This window comes from Choloepus didactylus, chromosome 4, assembly GCF_015220235.1.
Source record: "Choloepus didactylus isolate mChoDid1 chromosome 4, mChoDid1.pri, whole genome shotgun sequence".
NCBI lineage: Eukaryota > Metazoa > Chordata > Mammalia > Pilosa > Megalonychidae > Choloepus > Choloepus didactylus.
This window is the reverse complement of record NC_051310.1, coordinates 32,256,579-32,275,712: the sequence shown is the minus strand read 5'-3', so window position 1 is coordinate 32,275,712 and position 19,134 is coordinate 32,256,579. Positions and strand designations below refer to the sequence as shown.

Below are 19,134 nucleotides of genomic sequence, written 5' to 3'. Positions count from 1 at the left end.
TATTTAAAATGCTAAAAGCTCCAATATTACAGTAGTTCACAGAATATGTAAATTTTTGATATTAAAAAATACATTCCCAACCACATTATCTTCAAAAAAGTGAATCTAAGTCCCAAATGGGATGTGTCTTAATGAATGAGACACATATTTGGCAGTACAAGTGGTCAAGATTAAAAATAATGCTTCCAGGGTGGCGCAAGATGGCAGAGTGGTGAGGTGTGGGTTTTAGTTACTCCTCCAGGGCAGTTGGTAGAAAGCCAGGAACTGCATGGACTGGACACCACAGAGCAATCTGACTTTGGACATACTTCACACAACACTCACAAATGCGCTGAACAACTGGGATCAGCGAAATCAGTTTGTTCTTGTGGCCAAGGGGCCCACACCCCTCCCTGCAAGGCACAGTCCCATGGGAGGACGGGGAGTCAGTGCTGGGAACCAGCAGGGAGAACTGCAGTTGCAGCTCTGATTGAAAACTCAGACTGCTGATCAAAAACCCCAAACATAGATAGACTGAAACCAGACACCAGAGAATCTGGGAGCAGTCAGCCCAGCAGAGAGGAGATAGGGCTAGCAAAAAACAGCAAAACAAACAAAGAAAGAAACAAAAAAGATCCTGAAATAAAAACAGAGACTTTTTGGAGTTCCAGTGAATGGACTAGAGAAGGGCAGTGCTCAAACAAAATCAGGCACATATGCAAATTCAGGGGACAAGGACCCTTGTCTGAAAAGCCGGTTTCTCTGCTTTATTGACTGTTCCTTAATTGCCTTCAACTCCTTGTCTTTTAGCATTTCAATAGCCCATTAGATCTGCAAGGACTGTAAACAGTCTATACTAGGCCCTTCTTTTTATGTCTTTCTTTCTCTCTCTCTCTCTCTCTCTCTTTCATTTACTTATCTTTTTCTCTTTTTCAAAACCAATTATTCTAAGAAGCCCATTACATAAAGCCTCAAAGTCTTGCAATCTGGGCCCGGGTAAAAGCAGAGCTAAGACAGCTCTGAGAGACAAAATAATAAGTCTAGGGGCAGAGAAAATTCACTAAACACCGTAACTTCCCAAGAAAAGGGGAAAGTGGCACAGCTCCAGTGGTAGCCCTTCTTTAGGAACTCAGATCCCAGGGGCTGGAATTCAGAAACCAGCTTCAATCAGCCATGCCCCTGCAAGGGTCAGGGTCACCCTGAGAACTAAAGGCTCCATGCCTCCTTACACTGGTGGGGTAACTGTGGGTTGGCAAGTGTCACCTGCTGGACAGCAAAGGATAAGCATAGACTCTAAAGGCCTCACAGGAGGGTCTCATTCTCCAGAAAACTCCACACCCTCCTCCTCAGACCTGGGCCTCTCTGGACTGGGAAAACCTGAAAGGGGTTGACCATATCTGAGGAGACCATCACACAAGAAGGTTACAGAGAGACAGGGCAAGAAACAGAAAAACAACTGTTTTTTCTGATCAACTAAACAGAATCTAAGTTAAAGATCCAGAATAAACTGAACTGAACACCAAAGTTAGAGAACAAAGCCAACCAACAGGAAAATCCTAGGTAAAAGAGTGAAAACAAGCTCCAGAATAAACTAATCAAGAAAGTCAGATGCCTAGACAGCTTAAGATAATAAGCCATACTAGGAAACATGAAAATATGGACCAGCCAAAGGAATAAACTAATAGTTCAACCAAGACACGGGAGTTGAAGCAATTATTGCTAAATCAATTCAACGAACTGAAGGAAGAACTAACTGGAGATGTTCAAACAAAGCTAAATCAATTCAAAAATCAAGTCAATGAACTGAGGAAAGACATAGCAAAAGAGCTGAAGGATACAAGGAGGACACTGGATGACCATAAGGAAGAATTCATAACCTGAAAAAGCAAATGGCAGAACTTATGGGAATGAAGGGCATAATGGAGGAGATGAAAAAGACAATGGAGGAATACAACAGATTTGAACAGGCAGAAGAAAGGATCAGTGAATTGGAAGATCAGACATCTGAATTCACACACATGAAAGAACAGACGGTGAAAAGAATGGAAAAATATGAGCAGGGAATTAGTGAGCTGTGTGACGACATGAAACACACAAATATACATGTTATGGGTGTCCCAGAGGGAGAAGAGAGGGGAAAAGGGGCAGAAGGAATAATAGAAGAAACAATCACTGAAAATTTCCCAACTCTTATGAAAGACAGAAAATTAGGGATTCAGGAAATACAGCACGCCCCAAACAGTATAGACCCCAACAGACTTATTCCAAGACACTTACTGCTCAGATTGTCCAATGCTAAAGACAAAGAGAGAATTCTGAAAGCAGCAAGAGAAAAGCAATTCATCACAGACAAGGGAAGCTCAATAAGACTATGTACAGATTTCTCTGCAGAAACCATGGAGGTAAGACAGTGTTATGATATATTTAAGATACTGAAAGAGAAGAACTGCCAACCAAGAATTCTATATCCAGCAAAACTGTCCTTCAAAAATGAGGGAGAGATTAAAATATTTCCAGACAGACACTGAGAGAGTTCGTGAATAAGAGACAGGTGCTACAAGAAATATTAAAGGGAGTTCTACAGGCTGATAGGAAAAGACAGGAGAAAGAGGTATGGAGAAGAGTGTGGAAATGAAGATTATCAGGAAGGGTAAAAAGAAAGAGGAAAAAATAACACATGACATATAAAATCCAAAACACAAAACAAGAGAAGAAAGTATTGCCCTTACAGTGATAACACTAAATGTTAATGGATTAAATCCCCCAATAAAAAGAAACAGACTGGCAGAAAGATACTACAAATAAAAAATATTGAAGACCAATCTCTTTAATGAATATACATTGTGCCAGTTTGAATGTAGTGTGTTGCCAAATGCCATTATCTTTGATGTAATCTTGTGTGGGCAGACATTATTAGTTTTGATTAATTTCTTTGAGTGTTTCTTTGGAGCAGCACCCCACCCAGCTGTGGGTGATGACTCTGATTGGATATTTCCATGGAGGCGTGGCCCCACCCATTTAAGGTGGGCCTTGATCAGTGGAGCCATATAAATGAGCTGACGGGCAGAGGGAATTCAGTGCAGCTGTGAGTGATGTTTTGAAGAGGAGCTACAGCTAAGAGGGACACTGAAGAAAGCACAGGGGCTACAGATAAGAGACAGTTTGAAGATGGCCGTTGAAAGCAGACTTTTGCTCTGGAGAAGCTGAGAGAGGACAAATATCCCAAGTGCAACTAAGAGTGACATTTTTGAGGAACTGCAGCCTAAAGAGGAACGTCCTAGGAGGAAGCCATTTTGAAACCAGAACTTTGGAGCAGACGCCAGCCACGTGCCTTCCCAGCTAACAGAGGTTTTCCAAACACCATTGGCCATCCTCCAGTGAAGGTACCCAATTGCTGATGTGTTACCTTGGACACTTTATGGCCTTAAGACTGTAACTGTGTAACCAAATAAACCCCCTTTATAAAAGCCAATCTATTTCTGGTGTTTTGCATTGCAGCAGCATTAGCAAACTAGAACGTACATGTAAAAATCCTCAACAAAATACCTGCAAATAGAATCCAGCAGCACATTAAAAGAATTATACACCCTGACCAAGTGAGGTTTATTTCGGGTATGCAAGGCTGGTTCAACACAAGAAAATCAACTGATGTAATACAACACATCAATCAATCAAAGCAAAAGAACCACATGTTCATCTCAATCGATGCAGAAAATGCATTTGACAAAATTCAACATCCTTTCTTGATGAAAACACTTCAAAGGATAGGAACAGAAGGGAATTTTCTCAATATGATAAAGGCAATGTATGAAAAACCCACAGCTAACATCGTACTCAATGGGGCGAGATTGAAAGCTTTCCCTCTAAGATCAGGAACAAGACAGGGATGACCACGGTCACACTGTTATTCAACACTGTGCTAGAAGTTCTAGCTAGAGCAATTAGGCAAGAAAAAGAAACAAAAGGCATCCAAATTGGAGAGGAAGAAGTAAAACTTACACTGTTTGCAGACGACATGATTCTGTATGTAGAAAATCCAGAAAAATCTACAGCAAAGCTATTAGAGCTAATCAACGAATACACCAAAGTGGCAGGCTACAAGATCAACATGCAAAACTCTGTACTGTTCTTATACACTAGTAATGTGCAACAAGAGGAAGAAATAAAAAAAAAAAAATTCCATTTACAAAAGCAACCAACAGAATCAAGTATTTAGGAATAAACTTAACGAAGGCCACAAAAGACCTATGCAAAAACTACAAGAAACTGCTAAAAGAAATCGAACAGGATGTAAAAAAATGGATGAAGTAGATCTGGTTAAGACTAGGGCAAATCAGGCTAAAGGGTAAAGGTTGAAATTGACTATGTGTTAAAACTTCAACTTCCATGTGAGACCAAGGGAAGAAATGTTTATTTGGTGTAGGATCTATATTTTCTAAACAATACAACTTCTACAGTCAGTTTGTTCAAACACCACAATTACATGGAACTTTGAATAGGAAGTGAGATATGGTAGGTCTGTAGAGATTAGAGTGAAACAGCAACACATCCCAAAGTAATCTGGGTGGAGAATAAAAATATATATCCGGGTCCCCCCGGAGGAGCTGGGGGAGGATGCAGAGGTGTTGGACTTCCTCACCTGGATTGTTGCTGATGTTCTTACAAACACTGGGGACTGAGGCTTGACATGCTGAGCCCTCTATCTTGGGGCTTGCCTCTATGAAGCATGTTACTGCAAAGGAGAGGCTAAACTTGCTTATAATTGTATCTAAGAGTCTCCCGCTGAGTGCCTTTTTGTTGCTCAGATGTGGCCTCCTCTCTCTAACTAAGCCTCCTTGGCAGGTGATCTCACTGCCCTCCCCACTACATGGGACCTGACTCCCAGGGGCGTATATCTCCCTGGCAACGCGGGATATGACTCGCGGGGATGAATCTGGACCCAGCATCATGGGATTGAGAACATCTTCTTGACCAAAAGGGGGATGCGAAATGAAACAAAATAAAGCTTCAGTGGCTGAGAGATTTCAAATGGAGTCAAGAGGTCATTCTGGAGGGCATTCTTAAGCGCTATATATTCTTTTTTAGTTTTTAGTGTGTTGGAATAGCAAGAAGGAAATACCTGAAACTGCTGAACTGTAACCCAATAGCCTTGATTCTTGAAGACGACTGCATAACTATGTAGCTTACATGGTGTGATTGTATAATCGTGAAAACCCTGTGGCTCTCAGTCCCTCTAACCAGTGTATAGACAGATGAGTAGAAAAATAGGGACAAAAACTAAATGAGAAATAGGGTGGGATGGAGTGGGGTCAGAATGCTTTGGGTGTTTTTTTTACTTTTATTTTTATTCTTATTTTTTTTGGAGTAAGGAAAATGTTCAAAAACTGATTTGGGTAATGATTACACAACTATATGATGGTACTGTGAACAGCTGATTTTTTGAACGTAGATGAGTATATGGTATGTGACTATATCTCAATAAAACCGAATAAGAAAAACATTGGTTATTTAAAAGCTGGTAGTGGCAGTTTTAAAAAGCAGCCACAAATTCTTCGACAAATCTCCTACTAAGAGGTGGAGTCTAACTGCGCATCCCTTTCAATCTGGGCTGGCTTTGGTGACTTGCTTATGATCAGCCAACTGTGACTAGATGAGAAAAGGACATGAGGTTTCTACCTTTGTCTCCTGGAACACTTGCCCTCTAAAAGTTTCCTCCCTGGATACCCAGGCACTGTGCTTTGCGGACCCCAAGCCATAGGGAAATGACACATGAGGGTTGGTATTGGCTAAGCCTAGCCTCCAGGTCATGCCAGGACAGGTGACATGTCAGAGAAGACATCTCCAGGTGATCTCAGTCCCCAGTCGATTCAGCTACCCGAATCTTCCACAGTGAAGCCCCAGGAATTGTGGAGTAAAGATAAGCCATCCCTGCTGAGCCATAACCATATTCCTGACCTACATAATTTGTGAGCATAAGATGGCTGCTACATGCCAATGAGCTTTGGAGTGGTTGCAGAGGCAACAGATAACTGGAAAACCAGGATTAACCCAAAGCCTATGTCTAATTACCATATTTCATTTTCTCACTAACACCAAGGGCCCTGATTTCATCATTTACTACAGATTAAATCACTTATCCGGAGGTTACGTATCACATGGAACCATCCCCTAGGACAAGGGAGAGAAATTATCCAACGTTTGATAGCTGTTAGCCATCTTTTAGTTGCTTAAATTTGTGTGCTGAATCAATAAGGTTAATATATCTATGCAAACTAACTAGATAAAAGCAAAAAAATGTATTTGTAAATCAGATCAAAGCACACTATTTCCAATAACCAAGGCAAAAGGAAGAGATAAGTTGTGGCTATTGTGAACAGGGAGCTAGTCACAAGGCTCCATGCTATTGTTCACAACACTAATGCAATATTTTCTTCCCCAAGGAATCAATTAATGAAATTGAAAAAGATCACACTTTGTTAATTGCAAAAAACTCTCACTAAAGATAATAAGGATCTATCTCAGATTAGAAATATTTTAAGGTAAAATTCTGATATTAAAAAATAGGCTTAAGTTCAATCAAAATACTGTTTCATTCTTGTTTTTTAATATAAGCCAAATCAATCAAAATATTATATAACTATAGAATGTAGAGCTCCAAGGTTTAGAATCAGAAATCTTTTACAAGAGTCAGACTAATTTTAGAAGCATTAAAAAAGCAACAAGTAAAATTAATGTATGTCTCATATTCAAAGTGGAAATACTTCTTAAAGTGAACAAAACAAAACAAAAGTAACACAATAGCTCTCCCTTTATTAAAACTGTTGTGTAGTCTGTACTGCCCTCTGGTGATTCAGAATAAAAGTATAGAAGTCAAATATCAGAAAATGAATATCATACTTTATTTCTCATTTGAGAATGTTTAAGTCAAGGTACCTAGTTTGACTAAAATCCCACCAAAGACCAAATGAACTAACTCAAGACTACCATTTTTATCTAGTATATGTCAAATTAAAAACTCAGTAAAAAGGCATTAAATCAAGGACACTAATTCATGGAAACAGCTGCTCTTAAAAACTATGTTAATGAAACATCACTATACAGTGAATTACATCTTCACATAAAATGGTACAATTCAAGAATGACCCTGAGGGTATATTATGTAAGACTTATTTAGTATGAAGAACAGTACAATTAAAGCCTCATCGTCAATAAAAAAGAGAATTCAAGAGGAAGTGACCCAGTATATTCTCATGATGTCTACAGAAACCACTGTGTCACACACCTGCTGCTCTGCCCATTAGTATACCTTTCTCATTATTATAGGTAAAAGGCTGAAAAACAAGTTCAAGAAAAAGCATATTTGGGTGCTAAACATTTCTTGTCCCTAGGACATTTTCTAAGAGAAGAAAGGCTTACCAAGGTTGGTGCCATCCTGCCCCATGATGCACTTCATCGAAGTGATGATCTGCTCAACCACAGGTGGTGACAATGACGTGGCATACACTGCACTATGTGAATGTATTCTCAGATAGTCTATCAGCTCCTGAGGAGTTCACAAAAGCAGATAATTAGAAGCAATTCTTGAATTCACAGACACGTCAGTGCCATCCTTCCTTCTATAGCACTGGAAAAGGGGCACTAATCTGAGACGCAAGGCCAAATGACATGGTCAAGGCACACTGTAGGAAACATGACAACATCCTTAGGCTTTATTTTGTGTTTTAAACATGTCACAAAATAGAAGAAGAACTAGTTTAAAAGAAATTCTCTAAATTTAGGAGAACCTATCATTTAATTTTAGAAATAAATGTATTTGCAAGGTTGAATTAAATAAGAAGGTGTCTGCTTTTTAGGTACAATCAGTGATTTACTTCTAGGTATTACAGAAAACGTCTCATCGGCAACTTACCGATGCCTCCAGAGTCCATCTTTACAAACCAAAACAACAGAAAGATGGCTCTCTGACATAAATTTTAAAGGCATTAAATATCCTCCAGATACACAGATTTACAAAATTATATAAATGTGGTAGAAATTAAACAGAAAATTCACTGGGTCCTCCATTAGAACACTAAGGCTATCTCATTGAACAAAGAAAAACTGGCGGTTACAAGGATTTCGAAAATAATCAATTATATATCCCTAATTGCTGATACCTTTTAACTTCAATGAATCTTTAAATGTATATATAAGAAACCAGACCTAAATAAAGAATAAGCCTCAGGGCATAGACACAAAATTTGGCTCTAAAATAGTCTATCAATTGAAACATACTAAAAATTATAGAAAAAAACACAAAGTGTAAAATACACTGTACATAAATGATCCACCAGAGTGTTGTTTTTCTATCCTTTGGTTCAGCAACAAATCTAACCAAAAACAATCAACTCTCCAAAGTGAGCCTGGTTACATTAACAAAGGTAAAATTTGAGATCAAAATCTATCAAGCCTGGTTAAGAGCCACTAAAATGGGTTTCTCTAAAATGCACCTTGCAGCATTCTAGAGCTAGCAAAATAATCTCTCTTCTTTGTGTTTCTATGTTCACCCAAGATGTGTTTGAGTCCAAGGACAGGGGAATCGGTCCTGAATTCCCACTGGCAACCATGACAATCCCACTATGTCTCAACTCAAACCCAATAAAAGACTGTGGCAAACAGGAAGTGCCACTGTCTGTTCTTTCATACAACAGGGTATTCTGTATCTCATACCAGCATTTAGTTTAGAAACAAGCTAAAACAAGAAACAATGAACAGAACGAGCTGTGCACAGGGCAGCTCAAACGTGAAGCCTACTGCACTACGAGCCTAAACTTATCAACAAATTCAGGATTTCAGCATCCCAGTTCAGGACCCTACCTCCTAAACATGTATTACTACACCTAGTAGACAATATCTTTATCTTTTATTGCTGGTTTTCATGGCCCAAGTACCTTCTTGCCCCCAATGTATCCTCCAGAGGCACCGAAGCTCTTTGTAAATGTTCCCATCATAACATCCACATCCTCTGGATCCAGACCAAAGTAGTCTACCACACCTCGACCTGTAGGGCCCAGAGCCCCAATGCTGTGGGCTTCATCTAGATACAAGTACGCCTTGTATTTCTTCTTAAGGGCAATTACTTCAGGAAGGCGAACAATGGATCCCTCCATGCTGGAAAAACAGGATAAACAATACATACAATGAGACTTTTTAATTTGCAAAACTAGGAGCTGGCCATTTACTATTATTAATTTTTTAAGTTTATTGCTTTTAAATGAACTGACAACTCTACCTGTGGCAAAGTTAGACGATGCCATAGCTAGGCAGATTTCTAGGGAAAACAAGATTGTTTCTTTTAAAATGAGCACCAAAACACAACTGATCATAATTCACCACAGAAGGATAAAGGTCATTCAGAGGTTTCTAAAGCTGGTAATTACAGGCCGCATTAGACTTTGTATTACACTGCTATGCAATTAAAATGTTACAAAGAACAAAAAACATTAGAAGGTAAGGGAATAAGTATAAAACAGCAAATAATTACTCAAAATAAAATATGCCTTATAATTAAATGGTGTGCAGTTTGTTTTGATATATTAGAAAGCATTCAAATTCTTGCCCCTATGCAGAAATTCCCTCTACAACAGGAGAAAAATAAAGGACCAGCAGAGAAGGGGGATTTGGAAACAGGGTAGTATGATGGAAAGACTAAAGAAGAGCCAGACATAAAGACTCCTGTTCTAGGGCTAACTCTCCTTCTAGGTATTTTAACAAGCCATCAATGCTACCTCCTCAGTTTCTAGAGGGGTCTAGACTAGAACTCTCTTCAGCTTAAAAATTCTATGGAACCATGTCACAAAGATTAAGAATAGCAAGAATAATAAAGTTGGTTTACCTATATATTCCTTCCACAAGGATTAGAATTTTCTTCCAGGGTCTTCGTGTCCGAGGCTGACCATAAACAATGGCATCTTTCAATAGCTTCTCTAAGCTTTGCATATCTACAACACACATACAAAAGAATTTCAGCACAAACTATCTTCTTCTATTCTAACTTTATTCCAGAAATGCAAACATACATTTTTTTATTCAGGAACTGTGTCTCAGATACCAAAGGACATTATTAACATTAAAATTACAGTTCAGCAGAAAAGGGGCAAAATGGGTGAGTTATTACCTGCTTAAATTGAAATCTCATCTAAAATGCAACAAATGCTCAAAACCACAGAAACTTAACTAAATATCAGTGGCATAGCTGATTCAGTTGGTTAGCATGTTTATGAAATGACCGATGTTTCAAGTTAAACAACCTTGCCATTCAACTAGCATTTTTTTGTATTTATAGAATCACACTGTATCTCTAATCCTAGTAAGTCATTCAGAAATAAATGCATAAAGAAGACTGGGCAAAAGTGTGAACAAAACATAGCAAATACATCTACCTCCTAAAAAGCAAACATAGGGGAGACTCTTCAAAGTGCAAGCCCTATTGTCTTCCACCTAGGATATACTCAATAAATATTTGTTAAGCAGCTTTATCTTGGTACTGAGTTAAAAACACATCAGTCTGGCCTATGAACGAGTCTATGTGTGCAAGCTTAGTAATCAGTTGGTCTTGTCCCAAGTTCTTGTGGTTCTGTTGGTGTTTAAGGCAATTAACGCAACATAAAAAACAACTTTACTGGTGTTTATCAATAATGAGGATCATAATTTTCCTGTTAAAGACAAGTGCACTGAAGACCACTGTTATCACTACTACAGATTTCACACTTAAAATATTTGCCCTGAAAGAAAGTCCTCAAGAAAAATCGAAAGCAGAACCAAAATCTTTGCAGCATTAAGTCTGGGATATATTTAACAGGGACGAGAGCCACCCTATTATAAAATCTGATTTTGTATTCTCTCTTGCTCATCACTGAAGAAAGGGGTTACAAAATTATATAATTTTGCTCTTTTCATACAAGGACTTTGATAGAAAAGAGAATAAGGTAAGAAAAACTGATGACACTAAACACAAGATAGCCAAAGATAGTGATTATGCCTATACCTTCATAACAAGACACTCTTACATACTACCTAACCAAGAGAGTGAAGCTCCCCAGAGAGTGTGTCCTGATTTGAAACTTCCAGTGCTGCTGCAGAGAGCAATGTATGGCAATCAGCAGGAAACAAGTAAAAATGTACTGTTTTTTAGTTTCCTATGTTTACATACAGAAAGGAAGAGGGGAAAAAAAAAACTTGTTGACTCAAAAGTTTGGACAAAAGGAAATATCTATCATAGAACGCTTGACCATATCCACTTAGGAAAATAAATTCAATCTCTCATACTAGGCTCCCCAAATATCATGTCAATTAAAGATTTAAATAAAAAAGTAAACCACAAAATACTAGAAGTAAATATATGTGAATAAATTTATGATCTTAAAATGGAGGGCATTTACCCCAAACCCAAAAACCGTAAGACCAAATGTGATGACATAAAAATTTTAGTGACTGCACAATAAGACACAAAAATCAAAGCTAAACATCAAATAAGGAAAAAAATATTGCAACACAGAAGACAAAGGATAATTAATATAATATAAAGGATTATAAATTAAAATCAGTAAAAAAGAGAAACAGTTTGAAAATGGCAAATGTACAAAGAAATATAAATGCAATGACTACATAAAAAGTTGCTCTATGACTAATAATCAAAGAAATAAAAATTAACATAATTTTGGTTTTCAGTAAATATTTTTTTTTACTTACTAGATTAAGAAAGATGTGAAATGAGTCCTAATGCCCTCTCTTGGCCATTGAATAGAAACACTGTTATATCGGTGAGAATGAAAATGTGTACATGCTTGGAGACAATTCGGAAAAGTACAAAAATTTTATACACTTTAACCAGGGATTCTGAAACTACTAGAAATTTATCCTAAGGCACTGATCAGACCACTGGGAAAAATATGAGTATCACACTGTTTTTAATAGAAAAATTTAGAAATAACCTCCATGTCCAAACTTAGTGGTCAGTTTTATTATGGCACATCCAGACACTGCCACACAGGCATTAAACGATGAGATAGTTAAGTGTACTGACAAATGATGTTCACGGTGTAATATAAATAGAAAATAGCATATTACCCAGCAATTTTTAACAAGATTCCATTCACATAAAACAAAATACTATTCACATCATTCTCACTGTAAAACATTTTAGACAAGACAAAAAGAAGAAAGTTATTACCATCAAGAGATACAGACCTAATATTCTGGTGTAAAATCTTCTTGACTTTTGTCTATACATGTATGCGGTTTGGCAAAAAGAAAATACTAAACATACAGGTTGGTAATCTTTTCTCCCTACAGGTGAGTATTTTAACTACAAAAGTTCTGCATTTTTATTGTAAATTATTATTTTAATAATGCACAATGATATTTCCATTTAGGAACAAAACAGTTTGGCTTAGTTTCATCTTTCTCTGTGCCCACATGGCATCTGTTTATATCTACATTTCAGTGTTTGTCCATTGTATTATAACCACTGGTTTATCTAGAAAGTCTCTTCATTAATCAGTCAGAAATCCTTGAGATCAGAGACCCTGTTTAAATCACTGCTATATTCCCAGTGTTATGGTAAGATATATCACAGGGATTTAGTAAATATATATTGAACAAGTGACTTGTAAACAAGGAAAAGGGAAGAAAATGTTTAAAGTCAAATAAAAGGCAAGTATTATATTTTTTGTCAAAAAGTTTCCTCAGCCTTTACTTTTATTCCCATAGGGAAGAGGATGACTATTAAAAGATTGAACCAGAAGGACATTTTAAATGTTGCTACCTGAACTTCATTTGTATTTTCTTTTATTAATATAATTAATGTTACCACCCCCACTGACCCAAAGAATATTAATTAGTAAGGCCAGCAGTGAATTCCAAGGCAAACTCACTGTTGTGTTTGAAGATTCGAATGGTTGCTCCTGATAGTCTTGCTCCCAGAACCAGTGATGCATGGTTCAGTTCATCACTCAGAATCAGGCAACCCTGCAAAACCACAAGCTCAGTAAGGCAGGAAGCTAATTTACTACACAAATTACAAAACGCTAAGATCACTAATAATTATACCCTATTGAGGAAATCTCGCACAATTGCAAAGCCATCAATTAAAAAAAAAAAGTTTACAAGATATATATATATATTTTTTGGTAAAGAATACCTTGGAAATAGAAGCAAAATTATAGCATTTCAATTTCATTTCTTCAGTGCTAATTGACTTAAATATTCAGCTGTATAGCAACAGGTTTTCATGTATACCTAAAATCTGATATATCCGACAGTCCTAAGGGTTTTGGTTTCTTTGATTTGAAAGACTCCCAGGAGTTTTGGTATTATGTACATCTGTGGGAATAAGTATTAAGGGAGATGGCAGGGGAGGGGGTAATGCCTATGGAAATCATGCATTCTTCCTCTCATCACTAGCCACATTCAGATTCCAGTGATGATTTGACTTATTACTAGTCATTTACCCAAGTGACTTGTTAAAATTTCCGAACAAGCTTTATTCTAACATATAAACATGGGCTTCTGCTAAGGCAAAAAGAAAAAGCTGAAGCTCTCAGGTTTTTTTAAATTCATCTCTAGTTCTTACTCTTTCACATCTCACGGGACCCATCAACCTATAAGATATGAACTCAGAAACAGTTCTCTGTCCAAAAGAAATGGCCTCCTCTATAACAAAGCTCAAAATTCACTATGAATTTTATTTATGCTTATGAAAAGTAGTTCAGGGCTAACTTGGCTTTCACCCAACCTTCTGCTAAAGGAAAGTAAAGAACAGCTTCATCCCACACTAACATCCAATAATTTCCTTAACCTCTCAGTACAACAGAGGATTAATTCCAATGAGGATGTAGGTAAAGCTGATGCTCAAAAACTCTGACCAGAAAACCTTGGTGAAATGGTGTCTAGCAGGTTACTGGGACACACTTGCACAAGATCTGAGGAATGGTACCCCTTTTAACCAGTTATGGCAACATCATGTAACTTACCACTTGTAAGATGAAGACATTTCCAAAATAAATTGAACTCTATAATTTTATAAAATCGCTTCATTTTCCTATCCTAAGATTTTCAATTTTCTTCTTATAATCCTTGAAAGACTCATTTCCATACCTCCTTCCAAAACACTATTCATCCAACCAAAGATTACAACAAGGTTAAACAGGATTTTAATATACAAAAGGTACAGCCTGTGGGATAAGCAGACTCATTCTTACAAGAAGGCCCTTTGAAATTTGTCCCTAGAACAGCAAGGTCAGTGAGTTGTCTGTCTAACTGGTACGGGGATGCTTATTAAGGGCATCAGTGCTATGTGTCTAAGTCAATGGCTCTTAACTTTATTTTACTTTTTGTCCCATAGAGAATTTGCTAACTGCTGAGGCCTCTTCCCCAAAAATACATAGGCACACAGACAAAATTTTGCAGACAACTTTGGGAGTAAACAATTTGACTTAAACCTGCCCAAAGAACAGAGGTTTAAAATACAGAACTGATATACACTGCTAATTTGAGTATAAACTCTTAACCTTTACAAATGGCAGTTTGGCATTACTAAAAGCATATGCATTTTAGCTTAGAAATTCTATGTCTAGGAATTTATCTTACCAATATGTCCACACATGTACAAACTGAAGTATATTCAGAGTTGTTCACTGCAGCATTTTATGTGTAACAGCAAGTCATGCAGATTATGATATCATTTAGGTGAATGCGCGTATGTGCAGACTATCTCAGGTATGAGTCTCAAGGAACTAGTATCACCGTAGCCTTTGGAAGAAGGGAACAGGGTGTAGAACCAGCAGGGGTAGGGAGAAGTAAGAATTTACACTGTATAACCTTCAGTATCTATTTTAAAACTCAAAAAAAAAAAAAAAAAAAAAAATTCTAGCTTAATGATACCCAAATTTACACAGCTCATTTCTCTTTCTAAAGTTCAACTTCTCATTGCCAGTATTCTCAAAATCTCACATTTCTATCAATAAACACAAGATTTTTGGGGCGCTCTACCTCCCTTATTGACCAGCTCCACTGTGATCCATCACTTCCAAGATGCCTAAACTGAGTCACTGGATTCTACCCCATTCAAACCCTTGTAAATTCCCAGATAAAAGTGCTCTGCAACTAATAAAATCTATCCCATGTGGAAAGACCTTCTCTAAGCCAGATGCAATTGAAAACAAAGTGGTAACGACCTTTGGCAAACTCCCTTTCCCTAATTTGTCAATGGAATATAACACTTTTTAAAAGAATTGACTACTTAAATTCATTCAACAAACAAGACACCACAGGAGCTAACCTACAAGGCTCCCACTGGCCAAAAAAAATTTATGTATTAAAAAAAAAAAGATTAATACACTGAAACACATCAAACACCTAAAAATCCACATGTTTATAATGATACTCAAAACAATCAGACTCACACTCACTGGTTACATTTGGCGAATGCCAGGGCTCTAACTCATTCTCAAATTTGAAATATAAAAGGAAATAATCAAGCATCTATCTACCTTTCCAGTTCAAATTGTATTTTGATATACCTCAATAGTCGATGAGGAAAAGTACCTTTTTTTTTTTCCCAGAAAAATGCCAGCTAACAAGTGCAGAAAAAATGGCAGAAAGAGAAAATCATTGTTTTGCAAAGAATATTTATCAATGGCTGCTAAAATTCATTAAATGAAGGGCTGACTGGGAACCTCATAATGGGCCCAATCAGGCTGACACCCCCTAAACCCACTGACCAATTTCAATATCACAGAAAGAGAGAAAACAAAACATCAAGTGATTACCATTGTGACAAAATAGGAAGTGCACAACACGACCTATAAAATATTCTTGCCAAAAAGCAAGCATACTCCTATAGAAGAATAAAAGGGCAAGTCAGGATATCTAAACACATACATGACTTCTATTACAGAATATTTTTGGAAGGATGCTTAAGAAACTTGTAACAGCAGCTATCTGTCTGAAATTTGTACTGAGTATATAGTCTTATCATGGGGGGGGGGAGCGGGGAGGGCAGCTACCTAATCAAAATTGTGTAAATTAAAACTGAAGAGAGGTAGAGTTGGAGGTACCAATATGGTCTCATGCCTTTTAAAACTTACATATATACATACAGATAAATACATACAAATAAAGATGTGTGTATGTGTATGAATTAGTATACATACATGTGTTTTCTAGTTCTATCCACTAAGAGTGATTAGAAGCAGGGACTCCCCAGTAGCAATAAACACACCTTCTGCCCAGGATCTTGGTTTCTAAATAGGATTCTCCAATATTAGCAACTAGGGCCCCCTGGAGAACTGGTTGATTCCATGGCTTGTGCAGGGAAAATACGAGATGAGTCTGAAGCATCTTGTCATGCTGGAAAGTACGGGAGTGCTTAAAAAAAAAAAAAGGACAGGAACATATCCAAGGGCACAGGCAACTACTGAGAGAGTGCTCAATGACCAAATATGGAACAACAAAATAAAAAACAATCATATTAGATTATAACCCAAATAATAAAATATCCATAAATCTATACTGATAGAAATAAGGGAGAAACAACTCTTCTTTACACAAAAATTCCAACTAATAAGTGCAGAAGGAATGAAGAAAATAGAAAAATCATCATTAGAATATCATAGTAATAACTGCCACAGGCAAGATCAACAAATGGGTGGGTGGAAGCCCATCAGAAATAGGATATATATATATATCCATAGTCTTTAATTTGCTAATGCTGCCAGAATACAAAACACCAGAAATGGATTGGCTTTCATACAAAGGGGTTTATTTGGTTACACAGTTACAGTTTTAAGGCCACAAAGTGTCCAAGGTAATGCATCAATAATCAGGTGCCTTCACTGGAGGATGGCCAATGGTGTCCGGAAAACCTGTGTTAGCTGGGAAGGCACGTGGCTGGTGTCTGCTCCAAGTTCTGGTTTCAAAATGGCTTTCTCCCAGGATGTTCCTCTCTAGGCTGCAGCTCCTCTTCAAACTATCACTCTCAGTTGCTCTTGGGGTATTTGTCCTCTCTTAGCTTCTCTGGAGCAAGAGTCTGCTTTCAACAGCCGTCTTCAAACTGTCTCATCTGTAGCTTCTGTGCATTCTTCAAAGTGTCCCTCTTGGCTGTAGCAAGCTCGCTCCTTCTGTCTGAGCCTATATAGCGCTGAATGGGTGGGGTCACACCTCCATGGAAATTATCCGGTTAGAGTCATCACCCACAGTTGGGTGGAGCACATCTCCATGGAAACACTCAAAGGATTCCAATCTAATCAGCACTAAAACTTCTGCCCCACAAGACTGCATCAAAGAACATGGCTTTTTCTGGGGGACATAACACATTCAAACCGGCACAAGTCTGAAAGTATCTTTGCCACAATATTTGGTAATTACAAAGGGAAAAGTACAAAGTTTGTAGTGGAAAATCCTGGCTGACACCTAGCTAAGTAATCACCAGTAACATAATCATGTGCTCTCTGATATGATAGACTGAGTAGAGCACATCACCTGTATGTTACCCTTCTCAGTAATGCATGACCTCAAGTGAATCATGACAAAAACAGCAGACATACAACCCAGAACCCATGAATCTTGAAGATGATTGTATAAAAATGTAGCTTATGAGGGGTGACAATGGGATTGGGAAAGCCATAAGGACCACACTCCCCTTTGTCTAGTTTATGGATGGATAAGTAGAAAAATGGGGCAAGGAAACAAACAAACAAACAAACAAAGGCACCCAGTGTTCTATTTTACTTTAATTGCTCTTTTTCACTTTAATTTTTATTCTTGTTATTTTTGTGTGTGTGTAATGAAGGTGTCAGGGATTGATTTTGGTGATGAATGCACAACTATGTAATGGTACTGTGAACAATCGAATGTCCGATTTGTTATATATGATTGCATGGTATGTGAATATATCTCAGTAAAATGAATATTAAAACAAGTAATTTAAAAAAAAAGAGCAGACAAACTTAAATTGAGAGACATTTTACAAAATAAGTGACGACTACTCTTCAATAGTGTCAAAGTCATAAAAGAGAATGAAAGACAGAACTGTCACAGATTGGAGGAGAATAAGAAGACATAACAACAAATGCAATGTGGATCCTGGATTGGATCATATAACAGAAAGGGCACATCAGTAGAAAAACTGGTGAAATCCAAATCAAGTTCTGCACGTTAGTTCATAGTATTGTATCTAGGTTGATTTCTCAGGTTTGATAAATTGTTCTTGGTTACATAAGATGCTGATACAAAAGGAAACTCAATGAAGAGTACACATGAACTCTCTGCTATTTTTGAAACTCTTCTGCAAATCTAAAATTATCTTTTTAAAAAAGTGTTAAGATGGAGGGGATGGAAAGATTTAGGTGTTTTTTTTGCTTTTATTTTTATTTTGGAGTAAGGAAAAGGTTCAAAAATTGATTCTGGTGATGAATGCACAACTGTATCATGGTATTGTGAATAATGCATTATACACTGTGAATGACTGCAGGGTGTGTGGATATATCTCAATTAAGCTGTATTTTTAAAAAAGTAAATGAACAATGGGGAAGGAGGGGATGTTTTGGATGGTCTTTTTAATTTTAATTTTAATCTTATTTTTTGGAGCAATGAAGGTGTTCCAAGTTTGCAGTGATGAAAGCACAACTATATGACAATACTGTGAACAACTGATTGTACACTTTGAATGATTGTATGTTATATGATTATATCACAATAAAATTGCATTAAAAAAAGATTAAGCTGCATTAAGCTGAGCAGCTGACAAACTCACACAGAAATTTAGAGTCATATTCAAAGAAATATTAGACCTGAATTATTTAATTACTGTTAAGTGAACTGTCCTGCGATTAAATGATATTTAATAAATCTCAACTATAATGTTTGATTTGGAAGATAAATCTTTGAAATAGTACCTTCCACGTCTGTATACAAAAAATCTAATTCTAGATAATGATTTGCTAGTTTGTGAGCATACATGGAAAAGCAGGATGAGATTACTTAATTCTTTACAGTGAAAAATTCTAAGAAACTTTAAGAATAGCAGGTTTACCAACTACCAAAACTCAGAACAGCAAGGCATTATAATCGATCTGAAGTCAAAGAACTATATATTAATGACCTTCAAGTAATGTG

General features: G+C 37.1%; 1 protein-coding gene across 1 annotated transcript in view; it reads right to left on the bottom strand.

Moving 5' to 3' along the window:
- The window catches only part of SPTLC2 (serine palmitoyltransferase long chain base subunit 2), a 201,709-nt gene that overhangs the window by 103,432 nt on the left and 79,143 nt on the right, over positions 1-19,134 (bottom strand). The window contains exons 6-9 of the mRNA XM_037832187.1: positions 12,894-12,987; positions 9,854-9,959; positions 8,910-9,129; positions 7,396-7,522 (exon numbers count right to left, since the gene is read on the bottom strand). Of these exons, the coding sequence (XP_037688115.1) occupies positions 7,396-7,522; positions 8,910-9,129; positions 9,854-9,959; positions 12,894-12,987 (547 nt within the window). The remainder of the gene's footprint in view (positions 1-7,395; positions 7,523-8,909; positions 9,130-9,853; positions 9,960-12,893; positions 12,988-19,134) is intronic.